This window comes from Onychomys torridus, chromosome 4 (genome assembly GCF_903995425.1).
Source record: "Onychomys torridus chromosome 4, mOncTor1.1, whole genome shotgun sequence".
NCBI lineage: Eukaryota > Metazoa > Chordata > Mammalia > Rodentia > Cricetidae > Onychomys > Onychomys torridus.
This window is the reverse complement of record NC_050446.1, coordinates 77,024,698-77,045,829: the sequence shown is the minus strand read 5'-3', so window position 1 is coordinate 77,045,829 and position 21,132 is coordinate 77,024,698. Positions and strand designations below refer to the sequence as shown.

At 40.1% G+C, this 21,132-nt stretch overlaps 2 protein-coding genes across 2 annotated transcripts in view; one reads left to right on the top strand and one right to left on the bottom strand.

Annotated features, from left to right (window-relative positions):
- The window catches only part of Trim44 (tripartite motif containing 44), a 106,965-nt gene that overhangs the window by 17,798 nt on the left and 68,035 nt on the right, over positions 1-21,132 (top strand). The gene's annotated exons all lie outside the window — the stretch shown is intronic.
- LOC118581254 (60S ribosomal protein L18-like) lies at positions 657-5,363 on the bottom strand. Its single transcript, XM_036183278.1, is given in 4 exon segments — positions 657-881; positions 3,611-4,029; positions 4,032-4,201; positions 5,302-5,363. Coding segments are annotated over 4 exon segments (876 nt in total).

Genomic DNA, 21,132 nt, shown 5'->3' with positions numbered 1-21,132 from the left:
CTTTGTCCTGTTACCTAGAGTCTGGTCAAGGAAATAATCGACCAGAGCACCCCAGCTTCTTTCAAGATTTGGGGAGCTGAAGGATTGATATTCTGGGAGATGTCAAACTAGAATGGGGGTACGGGTGGAGGTGGTGGGCTGGGAGCTGAGTGTGCAGGAGGGATTATGACTAATAGATTCCCTCCTTCTTACTGAGACACTTCCTGTAGCAGCACTATCCGGTATTGGGACTAGATAGCTCTGTTGGAAAAGAACCTTTGATAGGTAAGTAGGGAAAGGAACATGCTTTTATTTTTATGTCTCTCCTTTTTCCTTTTTCTTTCTTTTCCTCACACATTCTTTACCAAATAGGAGTACCTGAGAGCCAGGTCCTACACTAGGAATCTTACATAGTTGTGATTAAATATATGACAATTTTAACCTTTTAAAATGCGTATTTCAGTAGCATTAAGTTCACTTAGAGCGCTATGCAGCCATCATCACTGTCTATCTCTAGCATGTTTTCATTGTCCCAAACTAAAACTCTTTCCTGATTAAACACAGCACCGCATTCTCCCCTTTCCATATTTTTGATTATTACAAAACTTCGTGAAGGGGTTCCTTATCCCAGTTTAATTTATTTTATTCTAAGGACAGTGAGGCTTAAAGGAGTGGAGTTATGTGCTCCGAGTCTGGTATAGTGTGGAGATCAGAGTCAAATGACTAGTGCCTTTGTTGTCAGTTCTCCCTGCACACCTCTGTGCTGTGTAATCGTGGTTTTTAACTGCCGCAGTGCGGCAGGGCCATTGGCAGCAGTGGCCTCTCTGAAGGCAACTGCAGCCATCAATAGTTCTCTTTACCACCTCTCTCTGAACAGGTAAGGTTCTAGCAATAGTGAGCATCTAGATAGGAAAAAGTTACATAACTTTAACAGCTCTTCTACCTAGAATAGGAGGACTCCTGCTGTTTTTCCATTGATAAAGCTGAACCAATTAAGTACTAAAGGTAACTGAAAACTAATATCTTGAAAAGTTTCTTTGGTTTTGTGTGTAACAGATGTATTGCAGAAAACAGACTGTATTTTCTGTCTCTGCCATACCTGCTTGCTTGTGATTAGCAAAGCAGTAAAAGGGGATTGATGATACAGGCTTTAGCCTCCTTTATGAATACAGATAGTGCTTCTTTGAGAAACTTGCCACAGAGGAGAAAAATCCAGCTAAAATGTTCCCTAAGGCAGCAGTTCACAACCTGGGGGTCATTCATTCCCTTTGTGGGGTCAAGTGACCCTTTCACAGGGGTCACATATCAGATACCCTGCATATCAGATATTTACATTATGGTTCATAACAGTAGCAAAATTACAGTTACGAAGTAGCAATTAAAATGATTTTATTGTTGGGGGTCACTGCAACATGAGGAACTGTATTAAAGGGTTGCAGCATTAGGAAGGTTGAGAACCATTGCCCTAATATAAGCTAAAAGATAGTTCTAAAGACCTGACTTGATCTTAGGTGTGGGTACACGCACTGTCCACCCCTTTACCTTCAAGCCTCCTTGAATAGGATGAATTTGCTTGAGTGTACTTGGAGCTGGCTTGAGAAGGAGTGAATGGAAGTGTAGAGTGACTGCCAGATCAGGAAGCAGGGAGAAAAACAGGACACTTTTAATAGAAACTTTGTTTCTGAGAACAGTTTTTACAAAATCAGTTATCTTCCAAAAGTGACCTTAAGTGTCTCTTGTCCTGTTATCCTACCATCCCCTTTTTGATTGGCCTATTTAAGAAGGGCAGGCTAGCTCAGGCTTTCTGACTTGTCATTTTGGGATACAGTTGCTTTACATGGAGACACTGATTGAATTGTAGGGACTGAGCACTATCTCTGCCTCACTTGCTCTAGAGCTCCTAAAGCATCACAAGACTTGATTGTCCACACACACACACACACACACACACAGTCTGTCTGTCTGTCTATCTATCTATTATTTATTTATGAGACTCTGTCAGCATGTATGTGTAGTTAGAGTTTTCCTGCCTGGCCCAGTCAGGACAAATCTCTCTTGCCTGCCAGTCCCACAGTCGCTCAGACCCAACCAAGAAAGCACACAGAAACTTACATAGTTTAGAAACTGTATGGCCGTGGCAGGCTTCTTGTTATCTACTTCTTCTATCTTAAATTAACCCATTTCTGTTAGTCTATACTTTGCCACATGGCTTGTGGCTTACCAGTGTCTTTACATGTTGCTTTTCATGGCGGCGGCTGGAGGTGTCTCCCCTTCTACTTCGCAGAATTCTCTTCTCTCTTGTCCCGCCTATACTTCCTGCCTGGCCACTGGCCAATCAGAACTTTATTTACACAGAGCGCTATCCACAGCATGTATGTCTGTGCACTCCATGCATGCTATGTTCATAGAGGGACTGGGGTTACAGATGCTTTATGAGCTGTCATATTGGTGCTGGGAATCAAACTCAGGTCTTTTGGAAGAGCAGCCAGTGCTCTTAATAGCTGAGTCATCTCTCCAGCCCCTGAATTCACATTAACTGTGTGTTTTGCTAAAGAGCAATGAAAGGTGTCTGTATTAACTGTTTTCTATAATTATGAGAGAATATATGCTTGTAGATAAATATAGATATTCATAAAGGAAAGCTAGAGTGAATTCCCCTCAAATTAGTTACAGCTATTGACAGTCTGGTGTATAAGCTTCTAGATATTTTTTTTATTTTAATTTTTTTTTTTTGCAAAAATTATACTGTGTCTATGGTTTTTTTTTTTTTTAACATTGCTTTTTTCATTATGTAGAATATTCTAGATACTCTTCTGTGTTGACAGATAGAATGTTAGTTATGCTGGGTGGTGGTGGTGGTGGCCGAGGCAGGGGCAGCACATGTCTTTAATCCCAGCACTTAGGAGGCAGATCCAGGACAGGCACCAAAACTACACAGAGAAACCCTGTCTGGAGGGAGGGGGAGAATCTTAGTTTCTCCTATTGATAAGATGCAGGTTCTAGTTAGCTTCAAATGTCAACTTGACGTAGCCTAGTGTCATCTGGGAGACAAGTCTCCATTAGGGAATCGCCTGGATCAAATTGACCTGTGAGCCTGTCTGTGAGGGGGCTGTCTTGATTGGTAGTTGATGCTGGAGGGCCCAGCCCACTTGGGGTACCATCTTAACTAGGCAGGTGGTCCTGTATAAGAAGCTAGCTAAGCATAAGCCTATGAGGGAGCCAGCAAGTAGCAGTCCTCCATGATCTCTGCTTCAAGTTCTTGCTTGAGTTCCTGCCCTGACTTCCCTGGTGGACTGTTATGCAAATGGAAGCCTGTCACAGGAGAAGAAAGGGAAACTAGAGTACTTCATCTATTCAAGCATGCCAGATACTTTCTAGATCAGCTGCTCTTCAATTGTACTGCTCATAAAAATCACCCAGAGGATTTGTTTGTTTGTTTGTTTCCTAGACAGGGTTTCTCTGTGTAGCTTTCCGCCTTTCCTGGATCTCACTCTGTAGACCAAGCTGGCCTCAACTCAGAGATCCGCCTGGCTCTGCTTCCATAGTTGCTGGGATTAAAGGTGTGCACCACCACTGCCCCGGCACTTTTTTTTTTTTTAATGACAGTAAGATCCAAGGCTAGTTTTCTAGCCCTTCTGCCTCTGGCACGTTCGAACTTCTGGCCCTTGGAACAGACATAGGGTTTGGTATGGCTGTGTGGAGTCCCTGGAGCCTTGCCAAAATGCCGGTATACTTCTCGGCCCTTCCGAGGACCAGACAGGAGCACAGTGCCACAGCCCTTGGGAGACTCCAGGGCCAGCTGGTCAAAGGAGAGGATCTTACCCCCAGCCTTGAGGATGTGACTGCTCACCCGCAGTGCACACACCTTCAGTTTGGGCACTTCGAGAATCCTCATATCATCTGTGACCATCCCTACAACCACAGCTGTCTTGTTCTCTCGGCCAGGAAGCTTCATCTTTCGGATCATCCGGGACAAGGACAGAGGTGGCTGGTTAGTGCGACTCATAAATAACCTTTTCAGCACAACCTGATTGAAGGTCGAGTTGGTTGTCTGGCCAGAAACCTGTACAGCTTGACTAGCAGCCACAGGTAGCTGTCTAGGCTCTTGGGCTCCTTGTGCCGAGCTTTTCGGTCCTTGTTGTGGCGAATGTCAACACCTATGATGGCGCCTCCTGCTTGGCCAGGTCCAGAAGCCCCAGAGGATTTATTAAAAGATAGAGTTCTAAGCCAGGTGGTGGTGGTGCACACCTTGAATCCCAGCACTTAGGAGGCAGAGACAGGCAGATGGCTAATAGTTCTAGGCCAGCCTGGTCTAAAGTTTGAGTTCCAGTACAGCCAGAGCTACACAGAGAAACCCTGTCTCTAAAAGCCAAAAAAAAAAAAAAAGTAAATAAATAAATTTATTTATTTGTAACTATATATTTACATATATATGTACTTAAGAGAGACAGAGAGTGTTCCAGGCCCACCCCCAGAGTTTCGATTCAGTTGATGTGGGCTGACAGAGCCCCAGATTGTGAGAACCACTGTGCTCACCTGAGCTATTTTCCTTGTTTTTGTTTGTTTTGTTTTTCTGCTTTCTTCAAATGGAGCACCTAAAAAATAAGACTAAGTGATTTTTAAATTTGAAAAAGAAATTGAAATATATAAAAATCTAGGCTTAGAAAACATGAATTGACCAGAAGTAACAAAGAAGTGGGAACGGAAAAGGGAGATAGAAAGGAAAGTCAGTGAGGTCTGCAAAAGAGGCGGGTGGCTTCATCGTCTCATTTCTAACAGAAAAGTAGCCAGGTCAGGAAGAAGGAAGGGCGGGCTCAAGGAGGAGTGTGAAGAGAGGTGTTGAGTCAAGACAGGGTGACATTAAAGACTACTGTGCTTCTCTAGTAGACTGAGTTCTAAAGCCAGAGGAACCCTAGGAAACATCAAATCCCAGCCACTAGACCTTGAGAACAGGGATGAGAGCCATATTGATGACTAAGAAATTACTCAAGACTGAGGAAGCTATGCATGTGTGTGTTGCTTTGGTGGATCTTGTTTTAAAGGTTACATGCCTCCAGGTAGCTAGCATCTCCTATATGGTGGATAAAGATTGCTTTTAATAACAACCTTTACTTTGTATAAAAATGATTACCGAGAAACTCTCTTTTAAATAATAAACTGGCCAGATAAGTTTGACATTCAAATTGCAAAAATTTCTTTTCAAGCTAACTTTCATAAACATGTTACACAAAGCATGGTTTGTTTGTTTGTTTGTTTGTTTGTTTGTTTTGTTTGCGTGTAGATTTCTTATTTTCTGCTCAGCTTTAGTGAAATAAAAGATACCTCTCTGAGAGTGATGCCTTAGGTCTGTTATCTCGGTACTTAAAAGGCTGAAGCAGGGCCATCATGAGTTCTAGTGGGTTACACAGTGAGACTCTGTTTCAAATGCAGAGTAAAATAAAGCAAATAAAAAGATGTAGTCATTTAGATGCATGTCCGTGGCAGGATGCAGGAGCCCTGGGCTTGTAGGACAGTAAAACTGAGTTCTTTATATTAACAGCTTTCCTGAGTGACTGTTTGTAGTTTATCTGAGAAAGACTGAACCAAAAGCACAACATACTAATCTTAATCAAACTAACCTTTTATGCCACTAGTAACAGGTACTTTCTCTAGTTTGTATTGATTACTTTCTTCCCCTCAGAATATGCTTTTCATTGTTTCCTTTAACTAGTATACTTAAAGCAAACATTTAAAAACGGTGTGGTTCTCTAATTCATAATAATCTTTTTTTTTAATTTTTAAAATTTATTTTTATGTGTTTTGCCTATGTGTATGTCTGTTTACCACTTGTGTACTCGGTATCCACAGAGACCAGAAGAGGGTATCAGTCCCCTGGGACTAGAGTTATGGATAGTTGTGAACCACCTGCTAGGTGCTGGGAATTGAACCTACATCTTCTGGAAGAGCAGCCGGTGCCTTTAGCTTCTGAGCCATCTCTCCAGCCCTCATACTAATTTTTCCAAGTATTTTCAAAGCTGGAAGCACCTAGAAACTCTATCAGAGTAGTTTACGTTCTTCTGTCTTTACTGACGTGGAAGCAGATATGGGACCCGGTCCTGTCAGGTCTAAGGCATAGCCAATTCTTCTTTTTGTTGTTTTGTTGTTGTTGTTGTTGTTGCAAGCCTCTAAAGATACTCTACTAAATAAGGAAGCCAAAAGCTGTCTAGAAACATGAAGCTTGTTAGATAGATAGATCTAAGGATAGCTTTCTTATATTTTGTAATTACAAGAACTTTATGATCATTTTTTTCATAACCAATATCATTGTTAAGGAATACAACCTAGTCTGCCCTTCTGTGTTAATTAGAATGTCAGAGTTACAGGTTTTGCATTTAAAAATCATAATGGTTAATCTAAACCTAATTTGAATTCTTGTTAATATTCTGTTACTCTTAAGAGTTAAGCCATACTTCATTCTGTTGCTTGTCTTCACCAAAACAGAAACACTTATTTGGTCAAGACTTGAGATAGCTCAGCTATCTGATAGTGCATATGAGCATGCTCCTTTGACAGAAGAGGTCCGAAAATTAGTGACCTGTTTCTGTACTTTTTATTTAAAAAGCTGTATGTAGGAGGATATAAGTCATGTTTATTTTGTTTTCATAACCTCAACACTTACTAGCATGGATCTTAACACACAGTAATTGATGTTTATCACTTATTACAACACCTATGAAATAAAGAATTTGTCCTATTTTATGAATGAGTAGTTGGAGACTTAAAGGAGTTAAGTAGCTTGCTAGTAAATGATAGACCAGAACTTAACTTTTTATTAAGACAGGTTCTCTCTATGTAGCCCTGGCTGTCCTGGAACTCAGCTATGTAGACCAGGGTGGCTTGAAACTCACAAAGATCCCCCTGCCTCTGTCTCCCGAGAGCTGGGACTAATGGCATGTGCCACAAAGCCTGGCTAAGGACTTAACTTTTGGTTTGTCTTATTCCACGTTCTTGACCCCAGAACTGGGTTGAATCTGTAAACAAGCATATATAGGCTACAGATGCATGTAGACTGTCACCCCTTTCCGTAGGACCCTTCTCATTATTTTTACCTCACATCTTCTTTTCCCTTGTTAGGATCCTTCAGCCCAAGTGACCACAGTCCCAGAGCACCAGAATTGGTAGATGGCCTTTTTTAAAAGACAGTGTGAAAGACAAGAAAGATCCAGAACATCCAGAGCTCCAGCTTGACTAGATTGGTTGAGGACAGCAGTTGGGAAAAACACACCTACTTTCTCAGGCTAGCTCTAGCTTCTTGCATAGGAACCACTCAAAAATAGTTGTGGCCCCTTTCATCGCTGTAGACATTGAGAGCACAAAGGGGAAAATGAATCTCTTACATTTTTCTTATACCCCTCCCTTTATCCATACTAAAGGAGATCTCCTCTTCTTACCCTCTCCTCTATTCTAAAAGTAATATGAGTTCTCTGTAGACATTTCGACAAATAAGGAAAAGTACAAAGAATAAAGAAAAGAATCACTTATTCTTCCATTGCCCATATAGGTTATAAAGTTTAGGGGTTTTGTTAATGCTGTTTCTTGAATCTCGGCTATTTCACATAATTCAGTGATAGTTCTGAGATCTGGTTAACCAATCCAAGGTACAGGGTCAGTGACATTAAATGAGAGATGCTAAAACTTAGGATACTACTATGCTTTGCCTTTTAAGCATGTGTGAGTGTGTGTGTGTGTGTGTGTGTGTGTGTGTGTGTGTGTGTGATGAGTATGTATGCATGTACAAACACACATTTTTATCATTTGAATAAACTTTGATACTTGAACTCCTTCTGGGGTATTAGAATCATGAAAGCCAATTTGCCTTTACTGTTGAATAAAAATTTTACTTAATAAGGCCCTAGGTTTTTGGTGGCAGGAACAGATTCTGTGCAGTGTTTTTTTGTTTTGTTTGTATTTTGGTAAATATGACAGTTGTAGTTTAAAGTTATTTGCAACAGGGAAAATGTAATGCAGAGTTGAATTCCTAGTCATATAACCAGCTATTTCATTGCATCAATGTTCTTACTGGTCAATATGTCTTACTTATGACAGAGTAGTACCCTTTTGTAAAGCTGACCACTTGCTCTAATCCTCCCACTTCATAGATGAAGAAACAGAACCAAGAAGTTCAAGACTTATCAAGCTAGGTATAACAGAGATATGGAGGCTGATAGCTCTCAGGGCTCCAACTCTACAGTTTTCTTTTCTGTGTGAGTATAGAGAAATTACAACCCTCATTCATTTATGATTGGAATGTGTAATGGTACAGCCACATTGGTAAGTAGTGTCAGTCCCTCTAATGGCTAATCAATGAGTTATATTATCCAGCAGTTCTATTATTGTGTGTGCAAAAATATTTAAGAGAGATGAAAGCAGGTGAATGTTGCTGAAATTTTCTCCAGTCCTGCCTGGCCCATGGTCAGGACAAATCCCTCTCATCCGCCAGTCCCACAGCTGCTCAGACCCAACCAAGTAAACACACAGAGACTTATATTGCTTACAAACTGTATGGCTATGGCAGGCTTCTTGCTTACTGTTCTTATATCTTAAATTAACCCATTTCTATTAATCTATACTTTGCCACATGGCTCGTGGATTACCAGTATCTTACATGTTGGTACTCATGGCTGCGGCTGGCAGTGTCTCCCTGCCTCAGCCTTCTACTTCCCAGCATTCTCCTCTCTGCTTGTCCTGCTTATACTTCCATCCTGGCTACTGGCCAATCAGCATTTTATTTGTACAGAGCAATATCTACAGCAGGTTAACATAAAAATGAGCACACTTATCTTCACAGCAGCATTAGTCAATCTGTCTGGAAAGTGGAAACAACCCCCTTGTCTTTCAGCTGAAGAATGGATAAATAAAGCGTGGTACATCTGCAGTGAAATAGTATTTAGCAGTGAAAAATGAAAGTAGTAGTAGATGCCATACCATCAACTACTCTTAGAAATATAATGTAGGGAAAAAAATAATTTTCCTCTCTACCATTGAGAGTTCTTAATTAAGAAATTCTTTGAACAGAAACAGATCAACAGTAGAAAAAAGGAATACCAATTTGTTTGCATATATAACCCAGTGAATAGGCTTGAATTGATATGTGAATATCATTGAGATAGGCCAGTTCTGGGAGATATCCAAAACAGATTGGTAAACAAAGATGGAGAGGTGTGCATGGTGCATATGCATCTGTGATTTAGAGGCACTTTCCCTTTCTATACAGAGAGGGAGATGCCCTTAGAGATTTCCTTTGTAAGTCTCTCACGAAAGTGTAAGTTATTTTGTGTTAAATAATCCTAAGTCAGTGCTGGGAATGGTGAGGTGTGCTTATCATTTCGTTACTCAGGAGGCTGGGGCAAGAGGACTGCAGTGAATTTGGGATCAGCCTGGGCTACATAGTCAGATCTTGTCTACAAAACAAAACAATAATAATATCAAAGCAACTTAAAATAATGTAATAATGAGTCATATTTTGGGGTAACCTGCTCCACTCTTCTACAGTCATATTTTGGAATATCAGTGTCCTTGACATTTGGGGATATCATGTTCCTTAAATAAGTTTTTAAAAAGTTATTCACAGATGACCAAATAATGTATGATTCTACTTATACAGAAGCTCATATTGGACAAGTTTATAGGAAGTAGACTTGGCATTGTCTAGGGCTGAGGAGTGGTGACAGCTTACGAGCGTGGGGTTTCTTTGAGGGATAGTGAAAGGGATCAGAGATGGATACTGGTGCTAGTTCCACAACTCTGGGTATAGTAATAACCTCAATATAAAAAAAGCTGAACTGTACACTTTTTTTTGAGACAGAGTCTCCATACCTATCCCTGGTTGTCCTGAAACTCACTACATAGACCTGGCTGGTCTCAAACTCAGAGAGATCTACATGTTTCTGCCTTCTGAGCAGTGGATTAAAGGCATGTACCATGATGCCCAGCTCTGAACTGTATTCATTAATTATAAGCTCTGTGGATCATATCTTATAAAGCTCTTGGGGGGAGGCAAAAATACTGCCTGAATTACTTTGCTCCATCCTTAAAGTGTTAGCTATGAACAGTGTTTTTCTTTTCCTTCTTTAGACAGGGGTATGGGTCAGGAACGTGATGTTCACCTCTGACAGGAAGAAGCAGTATATGTTTTACAATTATTTTGTCCCTAACCCAAGAGTAGCTCTGACATATATAGCTGCACAAGCTTGGGCAAATCCTGTGCTCAACTTTTTGATTTTTGGTTTTTTGTCTGTAAAGTAGGGATAATAGTATATACTTCAGCGGTTGAAAGGAAAACTATATGAGTTAAAGTACTTAGAATGATATCCTATTAATGGTGGCTACTACTAGCCCTTCTAGTCCTAAGAAACACCTTTAAAAGGGGGACAAGTAGGTCTGGGAACAGCTACTTCTCTACAAAATTGAGGAGACCCTTCCAATCCTTTCTGAGAAAAAATTAGCTACCCACTTAAAAATAACTGGATTCTTTATTTGGATCAATTAGCACTTCTCAGGCTTAGTAATACTTATAGATTGTAGGTTTTAAGGGTCATTGATATGTCTTTGAGTAATAATGATATGCAAATAAATTGAGTTAAATTCTCACAGTTAGGATCTCTTGGTGTGGCTGGCAGGCTTATTCTGAAGGTCTGGTCTAGCTGTCAAATATGTGGCCTTGTTAAGCATAGCTTCTTGCTCCTGCGAGTCAAGGCAGATATGTCCACCTTGTGTGTGTACAGCTGTGTGTTGGTATTCCTGATAGAAATAAGAATCCACTGCATAGCATCTGTTCTGCTATTCTGGACCAAATTCTCCAGCAGATCTGCATGGTACCAAATTAAAAGAAAAAGCAGTTATGTTTCTTTTAAGAGTCACACCAAGTGGTGTATCCCTGCTTTAAAGTAAATGCCACTAAGAGTCTTTATTTTTCCCCTTACTCCTTCTTGTTTCCCTTGCAGCTTTGCCCTTTGACTGTAACTCTTTCTTATTGGGGCCCCCAAATCATAAGGAATATCTACATACATTGACTATAGGCATTTTAAAAGTAAAGTGGCAATGATTTTTGAGTCACTGGGGGAGCTGGAACATTGTTAGAAAGCAAAGGGACTGAGCATTAAATGGCTTAATAAAACCAATTCATTGTGATGTCCGCCCTTGCCCCTTTCTACACTGACAGGAGACTTGATACTCTGCTGAATGCTTGAAGGTGCTGCTTATACAGTTAATGGGAAGAGGGGAGTGGAACTGTCTGTACTCCTCCATAGCAGTCATGCTTCATGTTTTGAGTGTGGATTGTATTTGACATTTAATTTAGGAGCCTGGGAACCTAGATATAAAACTCTACTATGATAATAGTGATAAAAACCAGCTAGACTTTTTATTTAAGAGTCTGCATCTTTCCTACCTTCCCTCTCCATTTCCTGATAAATTAAACCTTTCAAGAAATAAAATTACAATATACTCAACAAAAAGATGCTTTCTTTGATAACTTAAAACTAAGTCTTCAAAGTGCAATTCTCAGTGTACTGTAGTCTATATTTAGATGCTTTTAAGGATTTGTATGTATAAAATTTGAGGATAATGCCTCTCTAATTGTCTCAGCATTTAGATAGAGGGCTAAAATAAACAAAAATTGAGGAAAGGAATTATGGAAGATCACAGAGCTTAAGATGCTGATAAGTATTTTTCTGTGATTTTTATGTAGACTATATAGAACATTATTGACATTTTACCTATACAAGTTGCTGTGGGATGTTCTGTATGTCAAATGTGTTGCTCTGATTGGTTAAAATAAATAAAATGCTGTTTGGCCAGTGGCCAGGCAAGAAGTATAGGCAGGACAAGAGAGAAGAGAATTCTGGGAAGTGGAAGGCTGGGGGAGAGACACTGACAGCCGCTGCTGTGAGAAGCAACACGTAAAGACACCGGTAAGCCATAAGCCATGTGACAAAGTATAGACTAACAGAAATGGGTTAATTTAAGATAGAAGAAGTAGATAACAAGAAGCCTGCCATGGCCATACAGTTTGTAGGCAATATAAGTTTTTGTGTGTTTACTTGGTTGGGTCTGAGCGACTGTGGGACTGGCGGGTAAGAGAGATTTGTCCTCACTGGGCCAGGCAGGAAAACTCTAACTACAACAAGTAGATTAGGAATATATACCAATGTAGAGTTTATTCAGACTTTCAGGGTATTTCTATCAAGAATAGCATGCTTTTCTTTCCTTTTACAGTGAAAGATCCACATGACCTGGTCCACATAGCACAGCACCTATTACTTGTCAATGTACTGGAGCCTTCATTCAGTTTTATCTCCATAGTAGTAATATGATTAATCATGTTGTGTTGTGATTAATAATTTAAAAATGGAAATTTTTATTTTGTGGTGCTGGAGAGTGAACTTGGGAACTTGTATATGCCAGGCAGGCACCATATCACTGAATTACAACTCTAGGCCTCAAAATGAAGACTTTTGAGGAGATACAAAACAATGAGCATTTGTTATCACAGCCTTCGGGGACCTGAAAAGCATGTTAGTTAATGAATAATGTGGTTCTTGGATATACAGATGTTGCTAAAATTCCTTGACTTGAAAAGAGACATGAACAATGTCTACCCCTCCTCCTAAGGTCCTAATGACAAACCAAATTACAGTTCCACTAAGGTTCATCCAAGGGAACCAATGAGTTATTAGAGTTCCTTACAGAGCAGTGGACAGGTTATGGACAGGAGGACAGGTCACTTACAGTAGCACCCAGGAAGGATGGTAGCTTCCCCATAGTGTATAGATGGAACCTCTTCCCTGCATCATTCCCTGCCTATATTCCCTTCCTCTAGCCTTTCCCAGAGACCCAAAGGCCATGTGTACTTAGGGCAGAATTACATACAAATGGTTGGGAGGTTTGACTGCATACTCAAGCAAGGGTTTCATGATCTTCCCTATCCCCTTTCCAAGAGGGAACATCAGCTGTGATGGTCTTTGGTGAGCAGTTCCAGCTGGAATCCTGAAGATAGTGGTAGTTTGGCTATCAAGATGTCTTATACAACACAGGCTACTAATTTCCCATAGGGAAAGAATAGGGTTTCCATCTGCACAGAAAAGGAAATAGAGTCAGAGGCAATCTGCGAGATTGAAGAAAATACTGTGTCTAGAGACTGTAGTCTTGTAGTTGGAAGTTTTCCTGTGTCCCGCCCAGTCCACAGCCACTAGCCCCAAATAAACAAACAGAGGTTTATATTAATTACAAACTGTATGGCCATTAGCTCAGGCTTATTACTGACTAGCTCTTACACTTAAATTAACCCATAATTGTTATTTACTTTTAGCCATGTGACTTGGTACCTTTTCTCAGTTCTGCCTTTACATCTTGCTTCTTGTGTGCCTGGCTGGTGACTTCTGACTGCTCTTCCTCTTCCCAGCATTCCTTTAGTCTGCTTGCCCTGCCTATACTCACTGCTTGGCTACTGGCCAGTCAGTGTTTTATTATACCAGTGTACAACAGCATTATCCCACAGCATTCCCCCTTTTCTGTCTAATCAAAAAGGGAGGTTTTAACTTTAACATAGTAAAGTTACATATAACAAAAACAGTTATCAAGCAAGAATTATAGTTATAATATCTAGTCTATTTGTATTTGGCAAAATTAAAGAAAATATTCCATCTATCCTATATTTGTGAGTCTAAAGTTTCATATCTAATTTATCTTTAGAAAATTATAACTATCTAGTTTCAACTACATCAAAGACCCCAGAAGGATATCTTATCTAAATAAACAGGAAATGCATTGTAAGCAACTTCCAAAAATCTAGAATGCCAGAGACAGCTGTCTCCCTGGACAGTCATGTAAAGTTCGTCTGCAATGTTGGGGCATCCATCTTCAATCTATAGGTCTTGAGTTTTTTAATCATTTCTCTGTGCGTCCTGTAGAATATCCAGCAGTATCCTCTGTGAAGCTGGAACCTGAAGGATCACCTTGCCTTGCAAAGTTCAGTGGTCACCTTTCCATGGGTCCTGCATGTCTAGTTGACACAACATTTTGTCAAGTAGTCCGGGCAAGAACAGTTTCTTGCCCAAATGGCTGCCTTTGCCCAAAAGAAGATAACTCCATATGGAGTGTCTTTGACACCCATCTTTCCCTTTGAAGTAAATCGGTCCTGCCAGGAAAAGACATGTCTCACTGTCCAGAAAGTTCTAAATTCCATATTTTGTAGGTCTTTGAAATGTTTGAAGATTATCTATCTGAAATATATCTGTGTATACCTAGAAAACTAAACTAACATGACTGTAAGTTTGACTATCATAGAAGACTAATTATTAATCTGCATGTCTTAAACTATCCATTACAATTTCAAATGAACTGCACAAATATAATATCTAAAATAAGAGTAGAACTATACATACAGTATAACAAAATTAACTTTAAATTTGTATCACTAAACTATAATCTATAGCAATTTAAATCAAGTTGCTCTTTAAAAGTAGATTCAATAATCTACCCTTTCATCCTATCATATCTATTCTTCTTTTAGAAGGATATTGACTATGACCAATAACAATTTGCAACCAACAATCTAAACAAAGACAAACATCCTTAATCCATTTTTTTGGGAATGTGGGTGCAGTGTTCTAAGCTATTTCCTGCTGATAGGGGGCTTATGGGGATCCTGAGAAAATTTGAGATAATGTTCAAGTCCTGGGAAGACTGGCTACAACCTTTGTTGATAGGAACCATCTGTTAAGGTTCAGGAGGTCTGGCTTGATCAAATATGACCCATCTTAACCTGGTAATAAATCCATAGTCTCTTGCTTCCTGTAGAAACAAAAACAGCCTCCTTTTCAAAGCAACATATCCTTAGATCCAAATTTTGAAGTCAAGATACCTTTAAAATATATATGGGTTTAACTGAGCAGCATTTATAATTAAATGTCTTTCTGCAGTTAAAAATCCCAAAGACACAAACCAGATTCTTTCGGTAATATCCATCTTTATGTGGCTTATTTTTTTTTTTATATTACCTTTACTGTCTCTTTAAAGACTTTATTTTTTAACACTATTTCTTTATATAACTGTCTATATTCCTTTTCCTCTCTCTTCCAAGCCTACATACATTTTTACACACACTGTAAACCATTTAGAGGTTTACTTAATCTGAATCTGACTTATTGTCAGTCTTTTGCTTTAAACTGTATAATGACTAGGACTGAAATGGCAGCTTTGGCTGCTGGCTCTGTCCACCTCCCAACATGGTGGAACTACATTTACAGCCAGCTCTGGGAAACATGCTCACTGCCAACTCTGGGAAGCAGTGGATCTATGCTTCCATCAAAGCAGCCAGTAGCCCAGAAACCTCTTCCTTCCTTCCTTCCTTCCTTCCTTCCTTCCTTCCTTCCTTCCCTCCCTCCTTCCCTCCTTCCCTCCTTCCCTCCTTCCCTCCTTCCCTCCTTCCTTCCTTCCTTCCTTCCTTCCTTCCTTCCTTCCTTCCTTCCTTCCTTCCTTCCTTCCCTCCCTATACTAGCAAAGGCTAAATCCACCACACAGCATAATATGTGGCTTGGAGATGCCTCTGTGTACCTCAGTGGGAATCCACCATGTTGTAGGTCAACCCTGAGTGCCACAAACCTGCTATAGAGTAGCTCAAGCCCACAGGCTTTGGCTGGCCTGAGAGACACAGCTAGGAAGCTGTTTTTTAGCTCCATTTTAGATCTTTTTTTTTTTTTTTTTTTTTTTTTTTTTTTTTTTTTAAAGCTATCTTAGGTTTTAGGTGGAAACTCTTGACCCACATTTTGGTGCCATTTATAGTTGGAAGTTTTCCTGGGTCCCGCCCAATCCCCTCTTCCCAGAATTCTCCTCCTGCTTGCCCTGCCTATACTTCCTGCTTGGCTGCCAGCCAATCAGTGTTTTATTAAACCAGTGTGTAACAGCACTATCCCACAGCATTTCTGCTTTTCTGACTAATACATAAATAAGAATTATGGGTTAATTTAAATGTAAAAGCTAGTCAGTAATAATTCTGAGCTAATGGCCATACAGTTTGTAATTAATATAAGCTTCTGTGAATTTATTTGGGTCCGAGCAGCTGCGGGACTGGTGGGTGAGAGAGATTTGTCCTGACCAAAGGCCAGGTAGGACACAGGAAAACTTCAACTACATAGTCTAGACTATCTGAGATGATGCTCAGTGAGGTCTTGTCAAACTAGAGAAGGTGGAAGTTGCTTCCTAAGAACTTGAGGCTCCTAAGGCAAAGAGATTCTATATTATAATCTTCATTTCTAAGAATGTTTTTCCTGTGTGCTCTCAGGATACTAGAATCTCAGTTCCCAAGTGTGGAGTCTCTCTTTAAGAAAGCTTGCAAGGAACTCCTTATGAGAACCCAGTGAGTTATCACACAGATACCCACAGTGACTGTTCAGATACTGTTATCTCCCAGCAGCAGATTACTCACTGGCCTGTGTGCCTGGAGAGTATACACAACTCTTTCCATGTGTTATTTTATGCTAAATAAATTTTTTTATGCTAAAAAAAAATCCATGAGAACACTGTTATCCTACTTTACAAATAAACTTTTTTTGCCTGAGCTTTAAGAAGTGGCGAGCAGAACCAGTCCTGAAAACCATTTCTCTAGTACATCAGGCTCCCTGGGCTCTACCCCTGCATAGAAGAGGACCCAGAAAAGGAAAGTTCCTTATCAAGTGTTTACTGGTGACTGATGATATGCTGTTATTTTGATGGTAAAGTTTCCCTAATATACAAGTAATTGACTTTTTAGGGAAGGTATTTGGATTGGATTTTAGTGGGGTTGCTGTCAGGGGACCAGTGTTGGGGTCTAGCCCCAACCTACCAAAGAGTCCCTTGAAGTGGGGAGTGAGGAATTGAGAAATGCTAGATAGGAAATATAGACATAGACAAAGAAAAATGACAGAGACACAGGATAGCTTTAGGAGAGCCCTGGGCCAATACCCAGTAGCTGCGAGTTTATTCATGATGGGCTTTATAAGCAAAGGGAAGGGCAAAAGACCTCCCCCTTTCAAGGTTGAGATATAAAGTACCAACAAGTTTAGACCCTTAAAAACACCTGGTAACCACGCTTTTGGCCATATCATCCTATTAGGCAGCCCTGCTGGGTAAAAGCAAGCTCAGCCTTTCTGACCTTGAGTAAGGCCTCTATGGGCCTGCACAGGTTGCTTTGAGTTTCTCTCCATGTAATTTGATGTTGGCTATTGTTTGCTATAAATTGCCTTTATTATGTTGAAGTATGTGCCTTGTACCTCTACTCTTTCCAGGACTTTTATCATAAAGGGATGTTGGATTTTGTCAAAGGCTTTTTTGTCATCCAATGAGATGATCATGGTTTTTGTTTTGTTTCGTTTTGTTTGTTTTGTTTTGTTTTTCCTTTCAGTTGGTTCATATGGTGGATTACATTGACTGATTTTCATATTCTGAACCATCCCTATAATCTCTGGGATGAAGCCTGTTTGGTCATGGTGGATGATCTTTTAAATGTGCGCTTGAATTTGCTTTGCGAGTATTTTACTGAGTAGTTTTGCATCAATGTTCATGAGGGAAATTGGTCTGTTCTCTTCCTTTGTTGAATCTTTGTGTGGTTTGGGTATCAGGGTGAGTGTGACCTCATGAAACGAATTGGGCAGTGTTGCTTCTGTTTTTATTTTGTGGAATAATTTGAGGAGCATTGGCATAACCTCTTCTTTGAAAGTCTAGTAGAATTCTGCACTAAAACAGTATGGCCCTGGGCTTTTTTTTTTTTTTTTTGGGAGAATTAATGACTGCTTCTATTTCCTTGGGGCTTATGGGTCTATTTAAATTGTTTATCTGCTCTTGATTTAACTTTGGTAAGTGGTATCAGTTGAGAAAATTACCCATTTCTTTTAGGTTTTCCAATTTTGTAGAGTAGAGGTTTTTAAAGTATGACCTAATGATTATTTGGATTTCCTCAGCATCTGCGTTGAGTTTTTTCTTCTTCCTCCTCCTCCTCTTCTTTTAATTATATTTTTAATTAGCTTACAAAGTAATGCGTTTCCATAGATTTTTTTTCATACATCCTTAGTTTGAATTAATCAAATCACCCACCACTCCATCCTTTCCCCTGTCAGAAGGAGAGGACACAGAAAAACAAGACAGACTAGAAGCACTCTTCCTCAGTTTTTATGGGTCCTGGATGTCCCTTGAGCCTCCTCCTACTTTATAGTCCTGGAGTGCAGGTCATCCAGAATTCTTTTTTCTGTTCTCAGAAGTTTGTGACTGTGGTCTCTGTTACTATTCTGAGATCAGGCAAAGAGAGAAGTATCTGAAGAGTAAGCAGTAATGTCAAGTCAACATGAGCACAACATCCCCAGTGAACTGCTTTGTGCTGCATCCATTTCAGTGCAAGTCACTGGGTTACACATCAAGTTGTCAGGATGATAAAGTCATAGCAGCTGACAACAGGACAAGCAGTCCCAGGAGGAGAAGGTTCTTGGCAGCAGTGCTGTATCCATAGTGTTTAGATGTTCATGTCTCTCACTAAGGGCTGCTCATCCTTTGACAGTGACTGTGTCTCTCTTAGGTGCCTGGAGTGTACAGTTGCTGTTCACTTCTCAATTTGATTAGCAGATTCAATTCATGTGCTTACTAGGCTCTTTCAAGTATCAAAACCTTTAGTGGGTTGTTTGTTTGTTTGTTTTATTCTTTGGGCACACATTACCCAGCTCCCAAATAAATACACAGAAACTTATTCTTTCTTATGAATGCCCAGCCTTAGCTTGGCTTATTTCTAGCCAGCTTTTCTTAAATTAACCCATCTACCGTTTGCTTCTGGTCTTTTACCCTTCCCTATTCTGTATACCTTTTTTTCCTTCTTACTCTGTGGCTGGTTGTGTGGCTGGGTGGTTGGCCCCTGGTGTCCTCTATTCTTTTCTTGCTCCTCTCTCTTCCTTCTCTTCTCCTATTTATTCTCTCTGCATGTTAGCCACACCTATCCTCTCGCTCTGGTCTAGCTGTTGGCCATTCAGCTCTTTATTAGACCAATCAGGTGTTTTACACAGATAAAGTAATACAGCTTTACAGAGTTAAACAAATGCAACATATCTTTGCATTGTTAAACAACTGCTCCACAATATAAACAAATGTAACACATTTTAAACTAACATTCCACAACAAAAATCTCCAAGACATATTGTCCTCTGATGTGTATGCTCAAGGCATGTATGTTTATGTTGAGGAAGGAGAACTGTGGGGGAAAGAGAGGATGAAGCATAATGCCGTATGTAAGGAGCTCTAAAACTTATGGCTTAAAAACCAAAACAAATAGTTTAGCCAAGAAATATCAGAGGAGAATAGAGGAAGGATGGAATAGTTTGATTGAAATTTTGGATTATTGTCTGAGAGAATGTGGTTTGAAAAGTTAGAGGTATAAGCCAGGTCAAAAGCTATCAAAGCTAAGGTCTTTCTTCCTATGTGATGAGAATGAGGAATAAGTATAGTCACTAATATTGAAAGTATCAAAAGTGATGTTTGAAGTCAAGGTCAAAAAGCTCAGAATTCAGAGCCAAGGAGAGATGAAAAGGGAACAAAAACTATGCAAGATATAGTTGAAAGCAGTAGCAGGATTCTAAGCATAGGTTAAATCAAATGCTTTATCGCTTAGGATTTTGTTTTAGGGAATTGGTGGTGGGGAGAATAGGACCAGATTAAAGGGCCACAGTAGAATGGGCAAGGGAGGGTGGTAATGGAGAGCTGAAGCAGGAGTCTCAGTGGGAGGGGAATGCTGGGGAAAGAAGGGGTTTTCATAGACGGGGGAATCTTCCAGCTATATTGTAGCAGGTCAGAGGTAGTGTGGCTTCCCTCAGAACCAGTTGCCTACTGCTATATGCAAGACCTGGGAAGGGGAAGATAAAACTGACCTGAGTTGGTATCCTGGATACCTGCCCAAATGCCCTTACTTTGAATGGGAGGTAAGAGGGCACTTCAGTGTTTGATGGGAAAGTGAACTAATATAGTTAGAAGGCAGATTATGTACTCAAATCATGCAAATTTAAACTCCAGTTTGCCATTTACTTGGGGCAGGGTTAGATTTCTTTCCCTACCTCAGTTTTTTCATCTGAAAAACAAGTATAATGATAGCTTCCTCACAGTACTACTGTGATGGCTAACTGAAGTAATTCACACATAGTACTTCCGATAGTCCCAAACATGAGAGACACTGAAAAACAAAGGTAGCAAAGGTAAGGAGGCCTGGTGGTGATTTGGCTTGAAGTGTGACAATGGCTTAGGTAATAGGAACGTGTCCAGATGGAGAAGTTCATGAGTCAAGAGGAATACTGAGATGAGTTGCCTGGAGAGAAAACTTAGACTTAAAAGGCCTTCTCTCAAATGGATAATAATTACGAAAGCAAAGTTTAGTGTTTCAACAGCATTGTCAGAGCTGAGGTAGGGAGGATGCTGCTGGCCATTATACATTGCCTTAGCATTTCCCCACAGCAAGGAATTTTTAGCTTCAAGTGTGAATGGTGCAGGGTTGAAAACTCTTGCCAAGAGGAAGCTGGTAATGAAGGAGCTAGAGAAGTGCAGCAACTGTGAGGTGGAGAGGGGGGAATTTAGACTATGAGCGTGGTGCTTTGGTAGCAAAACAGGGATTGTGAAGAGAAGTGAAGAGCAGACATGTGGCTGCTTTCTCTGGAGGCATGCAGGGAAGATGGGAATGCTGGTTTAAGGGAGATTGGAGTATTTGTTTTTTGTGCTGCTTGGGGTCTAGGCCAAGGACACTGCATTTGGGAGGCAAGCACTCCACTACTGGGTTGTAGCCCAACAAGAAGACTTGAAATACTACTTTACCTAATGTATTCTTGAAACATCTCATCATCCTAGTGTAAAGCCCAAGGAAGTCAGGTTTCTAACTAGGTCATGAGAATGACTTTACTGAGACTGTTGGCGATGAAATGTAGTTCAGAGTTCACACCTGTTGTGTTTCTAAACTGCTTGATAATTTTCGTAGCCTGAGAAATGCACTGTTGTTTTATTAATAAACTGGCTTTTACAGTCATATATGAGACATGGACTTGTGAGATCTTGTCATTGAAGAAGACCTACTTTTCTGGAACATACTTTTATTAAGCCATGATGCTTTCTAGCTGTTAT